General features: G+C 28.7%; 1 protein-coding gene across 1 annotated transcript; it reads right to left on the reverse strand.

Annotated features, from left to right (window-relative positions):
* Nucleotides 1–6,143: 6,143 nt before the first annotated feature.
* On the reverse strand, nt 6,144–7,871 carry LOC120069055 (amino acid transporter AVT3B-like). The gene has a single exon (XM_039020736.2). The coding sequence runs from the start codon at nt 7,430–7,432 to the stop codon at nt 6,389–6,391; it is 1,044 nt and encodes a 347-aa protein (XP_038876664.2). The 5' UTR covers nt 7,433–7,871; the 3' UTR covers nt 6,144–6,388.
* Nucleotides 7,872–10,112: the final 2,241 nt, after the last annotated feature.

The following is a 10,112-nucleotide window of genomic DNA, read 5'->3' on the forward strand; positions in this document are numbered from 1 at the left end:
TAGTTCATAATTATGAATTGTTTAAAATGGATGCAAATGAAACTATATCTGAAATGTTTACTAGGTTCACGAATATTATTAATGCTTTGAAGAGATTAGGAAAATTTTATACCACCTCTGAAAATGTGAGAAAAATTCTTAGATCATTGCCTAAGAGTTGAGAAGCTAAGGTGGCGGTGATCCAAAAAGTAAAAGGGAGTATTTTTTTTTTCTTTTTGTAGTTTTCTATTTTTGAAAATAAAGTCTGATATTTCTGTGCATAAAAAACTGTATTAGCTTTTAGGTTCCGTGTTAATGTTTTGTGATTTAGTTTTGATTTTGCTAGGATTACAAGATTTGATTTATTCTTCATTGTAATTGATTTTTTTTTTTTATTAGATTTCATTTTAAATATTCGTAACAATATAGATTTTCAGAGTATATTTTTCTGTTTAAATATTAAATAAATTAAAGAATCTAGGCATTTGGACATTTTTGAATGAAAAGTAGGATTAGACCTACCTTCTAAATTTAGACATTTGTCCAGCTCTCGAATCTATTAGTGATATTAATGATAGAGTATCACTATCACTCATAGATTTTTGCTATTTTTCCCCTCTCCCCTCTCTCTTTCTCCACTATTTTTTCCCTTCCCTCAACTTGAGCATTGTCTCTCCCATTTGCAACTTTGTTCATCATCTGCCAATCTCTCAACCTCTAGCCGAGTTCATTGATCTCTCAACGACCTCTCTCTCTCAAGTGAGTGTCAGTGAGTCAGTCGATTTCCAATGACAGCAAGAGCAAAGAGCAATAGCAAAGAGCAAGAGTGAGAGCATGAGAATAGGAGAGAGAGGAGCTTGAGAGTGACTGAACAAGAGAGAAGTGAGAAGCCTAATATGTATGTAGTTCTATTTGATAATTTCACTCGAGTATGACGTAAGCGTGAAAACACGAGAGAGAGAGGAGTGAGAGACCTAATATACATGCACGATATTCTATTTTAATAATTTTACTTGAATATGAGTAAGCAAAATGATAAATATCTTTAAATTAAAAAAGTGTCAGATATCATCCACAGAGAGAAGTGAAATCGGTGGACTGTATGATGGGCAACTATTTTCTGCGTCAGCCCAAAATTTTGAATGAGTTTTTCCCAATAAAATCTGGATAGTTAGATCTGAGAATTTTTGATATACATGCTTTTGATTTTGTGAAATATGTGGTCCACAATGAAAGACTCGATACAATTTCTGTTTTCCAAATCATGCTTTATTTTATTATTCTATTACGGAGGAAAGAAAATGGAAAGTCCACTCCCATTTAATCTCCATTTGGGAATTCCCATTTTTCAGAAAATAAAAAAGGTTAAAATATGGTTCAATTCCCCTATTATCAAATTATCTCCACAAAAATAAAAAGTTAACATATTCATGGATGACAGCAGAGGGGCCTTAATTACAAACCGGAACAATTTTTTTTTTTTTTTTTTTTAAATTTTAAAAAAGACGATTTTTAAATTAAAAAAAATAAATCAACTTATTTATTAATATAGTAAAATATCACTCTCTATTAGTGGTAGATTGTCCACTGATAAATGTTTATTACGATCTATCGTGATCCATCACTAATAGATAGTAATAGTCGTTATACTTGAAAATATTTTTGATAATTTTATCATTTAAAATAATTACTAAATTAAAAATTCAATCATAATCAAAATTATCTTTTATTCACCCCCTTCAACTTTTTGTTTTTGTTTTTTTCTTCCTCCAAATCAATGTTCTCGTGGCTCATGAGATAGATCTATTTGAAGAAAAAATCTCTCTGGTTCTTCAGTTTGGACGAATAAGTGCAATTGATTCTTCATACTCTAAATTAGTCATTTTGATCTTAAGTTTTTAAGAATGAATTTAAAAGGTCTCTCTAAAAAAAGATTAATTAAATTTAAATTGAGATTTAATAGATAATTTATGTGACAAGATGACTTGAAAAAAGAAAATATATTTTTAATAGTTTCCTCTCTCTTCTCTCTTCCCTCTTTCTCTCTCCTGTGGCTCCATTTGACCCGTAATTTGAAGGAAAGAAAAGAGATTATTATAGATTCAAAGTTTTCTGAACTTATTTTTATAAATATCCAATTTTTTTTTAAATATTTTCGTATATAAGATTTAATAGATTTTTCAAACTAAAATGGACGGCTGGAGAGAGAATGTAACATTGTAAATAAAAATTCCATATTTATGAAACACCTTTAATATAGGAGAGAGGATGTATTTATTTGTTGAGATTTATTTCTTTTGTTTAATGAGAGAAAATGCATTTATCTGTTGAGATTTTATTATTCTTATTTTATTGGATATTTTCTATTTACGCTCTCAACTTATTGGTTTATGTAGCAGATTCATGATTATTTTAATTATACCTTAGAATATTTTGTTAGGTATTTGAAAATATCCTAACCAATATATGAAATATATAACCATATATAAATTAGAATTTGACTAAATGATTGACATAAATCACAATTACCAATATATGACGATATATAAATCACATGTTGGTATAATGTTTGACATAAATCATAGTATATATCATAAATTTCATTTACATCACAATATATATCATATATACCATTTAGGTAGATTGTAGTAAAAAATCTCAACAAATCAAAATTTGTATATATCATAATACATAAAATCTATTAAAAAAAAAAACTCATTTATATCACATAAACGAATACATATTTCACAAAATATAGGTCCCTTATTAGGACTTCTTTTGTATCTCATAGTGTATATATATATATATATATATCCCTATATATGAGGGTTTTGAAAGAAAATTAAAGAATATAGAAAGTTGTGGGTATTTGAAAAATATAATGATTTAATATATTTTTCCTGAAAAAGCTCGTCTCATTTAAAACTCTTTTATCTTTACTATTTAAAAAAAACGTTTACTTAATTTATTATTGGAACTAAATGATAATTCGACCTTAATTTTATTGTAATTTTTAAAGAACATTAGGCATTTTTGTAAATAAGGAAAAATTTGGACATCAATAAAATATAGTTCCCTTATTAAGACTTATTGTGTAGAAAGTAATAAATAGAAAAAAAAAAAGTAAAAATAAAAACCTCTATCCACAACCATTTTCCTTTTCTCACTTTCGAGGACATTGATACCATTCAATCTAAATTATAGTCGTGTGACATTGACTCCTACAAAATCCATTTTAAGTATAATAAATTGTTTTAGATGAGAAATAATGAAACCAAACAAGAAGTTAATGCTTATAAAGTCATATAAAAAACATAATCTATAGTTTGAGTTTGAATATGAATAACAAACTTTACCAACAAATTAAAGAAAATAGAGTCAACTATTTCTTTTCACTAAAACGTTTTATACTTCGTAAGCAATGATTATCGATGACAACAACAACAAATCAAAGCCTCACAATTATGAAAATGTCTCGAACAATTATAGATTGAATGAACTTTGTTTCTTAAAGAAGTTAGTAAATTGTTCTCTTTAAGTCAATCTTTGAAAATATCTATTTTGGTCTGTACTAAAAAAATATGACTATTTTAATCACTTAATTTTCATTTTAAAAAGATGAAGATTTTAACATGTAACTTTACTCACTAAATTTCTTAAAACAGCAAACTTGTATTAAAATATTTTTCCTGTGTTATATTGATAATTAAAGTTTACAAATAGAGATCAAAATGGTTATTTTGAAAAAATGCAATCAACTAGATGAACGAAATTTGAAAATATGAAAATCAAAATCAACATTTCCAAATGATTCTCTTTTTAATATTAACAAGTAAAACACAATTTGAAACATTGGATTATTTTAAAAACGATCATTCAAGAAACACTTTGATATGTATATACATGGATGGAGCCACATAAAGGCCAGGAAGGACACGTGCCCCTCCTCAATTTATCCATCTTTTGTATTTATAATATAAATTATAAAGTAATATATTAATTAAAATATGTAAAACAGTACAAGTTGAGTAACAAAAATAGTGTTGACTTGTTGCCATGAAGTGTTGTTTGTATGGCAGCGGAGTAATTTCGACTTTTAAAGGCCAAATCATGTAAAGAATAATAAAGAAAAGTAGGTCAAACAAAGTGACATTTAGAATATAATAACATGTCATTTTTTAATAAACAATATGACATTTAGAATATTATAATATGTCGTTTGTAATAAATAATCAAACAATATTTTTTTTATCAGCAACGAAACTGGAGATATAGACTTTTTTCCTTCTTCTCAGAAATTCATTTTTCAATCTCAAGAACATTCGATTAAAAAAATATCGTTCATTTTTTGCACATAATTTTTATATTCACATCACACTATTTTTGTTTGCTTCTATGTTATTTTTACATTAACATTTACTCTTATAGGTTTTAGAGTACTTGTTGTCAATCGTTTAGATAGGCAAACTTGACAAGTATGTTTTAAAATCTTCTTAGACTTTAAGTTTTTATGCTTTTAAATCTGTATGATAGAATGTAATATTCTTATTATTAATATTTTTGTAAAGTTAATTCAAAATAAATATGGAAAGATATTATAAAAGAAAACAACAATAGAAACGGTAAAAGTATCATCTTCAAAAAAGAAAAATGTCTTGGATTCTCATCGATCTCATATAGAAATCAATCTAGAAAAACTACCTACACATCCTAATCTAAAAACCAAAATTTAGGATTATAATTATAATATCCAAGATCAAGTTCATATAGCACATTTACTAAAAGATCCTGGTCAACCTCAAAATCATATTTTGCCACTTAAGAATTTTGGTATAAGGTCATGACCATTTAATACAACTTGGTTATGTGAATATTTTAATTAATTAGAATATAGCATTTTAAAGGATGATGTATTTTTTTTTTATGTTGTTGCCTATTCAAACCAAAAGTACGTTAAAAGTTAGAATCAATTTCAAAACATGAAAATTTGTAAAGGGCAATTGTAATGAAAACTTGTTCAAAACATGAAAATTTGTAAAGGGCAATTGTAATATAATAATCAGTTAATATATGAAAAGATATGAATATTTACATTCACTTATAGATTTTTTTTTGTTAGACTTATGCATAATATCCTATATAAAATTTCTAGCTCTATAAAAAGACTTTAGTTAAGCGAAAATCTCTAAAATATAGGTAGTTGGGAAAAATTAGATTTAATATACTCACTCCTTAATAAAGCAAAAAAAAAAAAAAAAAAAAAAAAAAAAATATTTAAAACACTTTTTTGTAAGGGGGCCTTTTTAAATATAAAAAAATAATTTAAAATATTTTCACTCTATAGCAAAGAGTTTTTCAAAAGTGATAGTAAAACTCGAGTTTCAATGTCCAAACATTAAGATCTAGAAATTTCTGAAATGCATCTCCAGATTAAGTTGTATTGTGGGGAAAAAAATATTAATAAAATGTTTGAGAATGACAAGATAAAAGTGATTTTGGCTTGTTGTGGATAAAGATAAACATCATGGAAATACTTTTGGTACAATGCTGGACAGAAAAGAACTTAAAAGCATTTTTTAGCATATAAAACTAAATCCCAGAATGATTTACTAAGAAAGAACCTTAGTTTTCACTAAAATACTTTAATTTAAAGTACAATAGCTAAAACCTTCCTTTTTAATTACTCAATAGTTTTCCTTGTAAAATGAAACTTATTTTTAAAATCTTATTTGAAATTAAGCTTCCCAATCTCAACCAATGAGGCAGGGTGTTCCTCAAGTAGTAAATAGCCCTTTGTTTCCCCTTTTCAGCTTTGATTCAAGGACCAAATCAAAAGAACATTTTTCCTTTTCAGTTGATGCTTTGTTTTGGTCTCAGAATCTTTCTTAACACTTAACTTGGTTTGATCCTTGTCACATTTTCATACTCTATTTTAATAAACTACTCAAATACATGACAAAAAGAGCTAAGGACAACACCCATTATGTTTGCTTTATATTTTACAAGAGCTTCCAAACTTGGGTTTAACAGCTCAAATTATAGAAGGAAAACAATGAAACTTTCCAGAAGAATACAGAATTTCAAACCATTTCAAATTCAGCATTTATTGATCATTATCAACTTCAAAAGACATGTAAGTATTCTCCAAAAGCAAGAATTGAATATATGGAATATGGAATATGGAATATGAATTATGGAATATATGAATATCCTTCAAAGATTCAATGATCTTTTGAATTCCAGACAAAAGACAGTACACTGCTCAACACTTTATTACCCTCTAGCTACAATTCTATTCAATGACACCCATCAGGAGAATACCCTTCTAATTTTCTTAACAATTGAGAAAATATGCACATTGGATATTCACATTTTCACAAAGAAACCTCAAGTTAATAATTTTGAAGATTCATACCTTAACAGAGAAAATCTCCACCAGAGCAGACCAGGTCCCAGAAACTCCAAGAACAATCCCTAATACCAGAATGCCAATGTCCAAACACCATCCTTTGAGATCCAATTCCTGCTTGAAAATCAGGAAATGGAAGAGAGCAGGCAACACAAATGCCAATGCACAACACACAGCACTTCCAACCAAAGACAAGAAATCAGCAAAATTTGGGACCAAAAGTGCCACCAAACTGACCAAGAAAACCAGCAGCCATCTCAACCAGAGGCAGTATCTTCCTCCCCAGAACCGCCTCTCAACAATCTCATAAACTGGATTCATCATCAATGGCAGGGTGAAGAACAAGTTTATACAGAGACCCAGTTTAACAACGGTGCTAATCAATCCAGGGCCCAAGTTACCCGTGATCATGTCTTTAGTATCTTTGCCAAAAGCAAAATAGCCAAGAGTTCCAAATGCTCCATATAAGACAGTAATGAAAGCCATGGACAAACCCAAAACCCTCCCAAATTTCTCTTTGTCCTTTGTCTCAGATTCTAAAGGCAACACCATCCCAATCCCTTCAAAGGCATAGACAGCCACACCCATTCCATAAAAGAACACAGAAAAGCCCCCAAAAGCCTCCACAGATGGGCTCTGCTGGAAGATAATCAAAACATCTTTTACCATCACCACCACCATAGCTCCAAGGTCAACAATATCAGCAAAAATACTCAAAGGAGCTAAATGAGTCAGAGTCTGAATGGAGTTCAAACCCAATTGAAAAGGGAAACACCCCCAAACATATGCAACCTTAGGAGCCAAACCCAAAATCTTAGGACTCAAATCCATAGCAGTGGGAGAATTAAAAACATCAGCCATGGTATTACCAATGAAAATCAAATAGCCAACACAAAACCCAGTTTGAGACAAGATAATAAGAAAATCAACAATAAGCCTCCCAGGGGAACCGCAAATGGTATAACCCAAATCCCCAAATGAATTGATCTTGGAGAATCCGATTACCGATTCGATCTTCCGACGAGTGTATACAAGGAGCATCATACAGGAGCATCATACAGTAATAGGTCAAGAAAGCAACGGAGAAGAGCATGAGAAGGCTCATAATCCAACCAGTGCGCTTGAAGGCGTAAGGAAGGCCTAGAACGCCAGCCCCAACAATGGCAATGAAAACATTGGCAAAGGTTTTGGGTTGTGAGGACAGAGGGGTGGCACTGCCGAGAAGGGGCGTATCTTCTCTGGCGACCGGAGATCGGAGGCGATTGGATGAAGAACTGGCTTCTCGATCGAACCCCATTTAGAAGGCCGTCGAGGATGATAGGTTGAAAGAGGAAGAGGGATTTCTGCTCTGAATCTTCTACAATGCGATGAAAATTGAAAAATGATAGGGAAAGGGAAGAAGAAGATGAGAAGGGATGGGAACAAATTGAACTGGCAATTTGGGAATGGAAAGCGCTATGAAACTTATACACAAATTTGGGCTTTTCTAAGATTTTTCAATTTACTACTTTTTCTTTTTAGAATAAAAAAAATTAACTATTTCTTTTCTATTATTTTTACTATTTATAAAAGAGAACACTAATAATTTTTTTTTTTTTTTTTTAAAAAAAACAGGAATAGACACTCCATCTTTTAGAAAAATCAACTATAAATATAGTAGACAGAAAAAAATCAAACAAAACTCAAATAGTTTGTTTTTTTTAAATAATCGAATATATCTCAATTAACATACGAATGTGTCATTAAATAATTATGAAGTTTGTGATTCGAATCTTCATATATTTAATTGTAATGCAAATAAAATAAAATTGGTGAGATATTTGTTTTTCTTAATCTCACTCGTCAAGTTGAACTATCAAGTAATTATGGTCTTTTAATACCTTAGTGGAAGGTGATAGCGTGTGTTTATATCATGTGATTTTTTTAGAATTTTATATTAAATCATGTGGCTCCCTTTAAATGGAATGATTATTTGCATGTTGACAAAATAAATGTAGGTGTCTCGTGATTCTCGTTTATGTTTTGTTAATTATATTTGATGATCTTTCAAAAAAAAAAAAAAAAAAGAAGATATTTGACTAAATGAAATTATAGTCTAAACTTTGGGGCATGATTGAAGTTGTTTTGAAGTTGGTACTTTCACGGCTAATTTTTACAATTTAACCTAATTAGAAATGAAATAAAAGTAGTTTGATTATTTAATAAGTATTCATATTTAAATTACAAATTTAGTTTCATAATTTTAAGCTTGTATCTACATGATTTTTAAATTTTAAAATGTATTTAATAATTCATTGAATCTTCGTAACTGTATCTAATAGAACTATACAATTTAAAAGTGTTAATAGGTTAAATTTATTTGGTCAAAACTTTCAATTTTATATTTGATAGGTAAATTGAAAAATCCTATTAGACATTAGTTTTAATTTATATCAATAAATATATTTAAGAAAATTTGGGATAGATTATAAATTTAGCCCCTATGTTAAAGTTAGAATTTAGTTTCTATAGTTTTAAAAGTTAAAAGTTAATTTCTATAGTTTGACAAAACCTCATAAATAATCACCCGTAATTTGATAAAATCTTCATAAAATAGACTAAGTCCTAATTATAAACTGCATACGAAAAATTGCATTTAGACGCATAAAATTAAGTAATTAAATTGCGTGTTTCAAATTAATTTTGAACGCAACAAAATAATTTCAACAATATCAAAATCACTCCTAAACATGCATTTAAAATACCTTTGAGACATTTTAAAAATTTATAAGACTTATTCTACCCATTTTAAATTTAAAGTTTTTTTCCACACATGTTTGAAAATTCAAGCTAAACTTATAATTTGACCTCCTTTTTCATTACGTTCATCTTCTTTTTCTTATTCAATTGTCAATCAAGCTTTCGGGCTTAGTTGATTGATCATAATTTAACTATATTAAATTAAGCAGTAAATAATTTTTTTAATTAAAAAAAAGAAGATGAATATTTATGATTGATTTTAGTTTAGATGGAGCTATTGTTGTGGGCTTTGATTTTATAGTTGCATTAGATATCAACTTGGATCTTCTCTTTTTACCAATTGATTTGGTTGTTTGTATCAGAAGATTTGTTTGTTAGATTTTAAGGGTATTTCACTAGATTTTGAATGGAGATTTACTTTAAATTTTTGTAGTTGATGTTTAAATTAAAATTACCCAAATAAACTAATTTAAAAACATTGCAAGCATTATGATATCTTCCCACCCATATATGGCAAGAAAATGTATGGTCATTTTTATCGGTGAAAAAGTTGAGTTTATTTGATTATGTATGAAGATAGATTATATAGTATCAATCACGAAGTCATATTTATTTGATTAAATTTGGAGATCGATCAATAGGGTTAGTTATAAGGGTAAAGAGATCAATTTGACAAGTTAGATGAAAAGATCAATAAATATCATGAATTTCGAGTCATAGGGTCAACGATAATGAACAAATTATGTCTAGATATTCGTCTATTAGGCTAATTACATGTGTTTGGAACCACCAATTAGATTATTTGTAATAGTTAAATTAAGTTAGTAAGGATACATTTGAGAGGTTGATTAGTCAACTGACCGTTACAAAATCAATTTTCCATATACACTGAAAAACATCTCGAATTCTCTATTCTCTAGCTCATTCTAGATGACATGATCATTGCAGTGTTGGTGCCCAAGCGCCACATGCTGGTGCTAGATTT

This window comes from Benincasa hispida, chromosome 10 (genome assembly GCF_027475165.1).
Source record: "Benincasa hispida cultivar pf3 chromosome 10, pf3_genome.v1.1, whole genome shotgun sequence".
Classification (NCBI taxonomy): Eukaryota; Viridiplantae; Streptophyta; class Magnoliopsida; order Cucurbitales; family Cucurbitaceae; genus Benincasa; species Benincasa hispida.

Excerpts from the sequence above, each read along its gene's own strand:
- LOC120069055 (XM_039020736.2), bottom strand. The coding sequence starts at position 7,432 with ATGATGCTCCTTGTATACACTCGTCGGAAGATCGAATCGGTAATCGGA.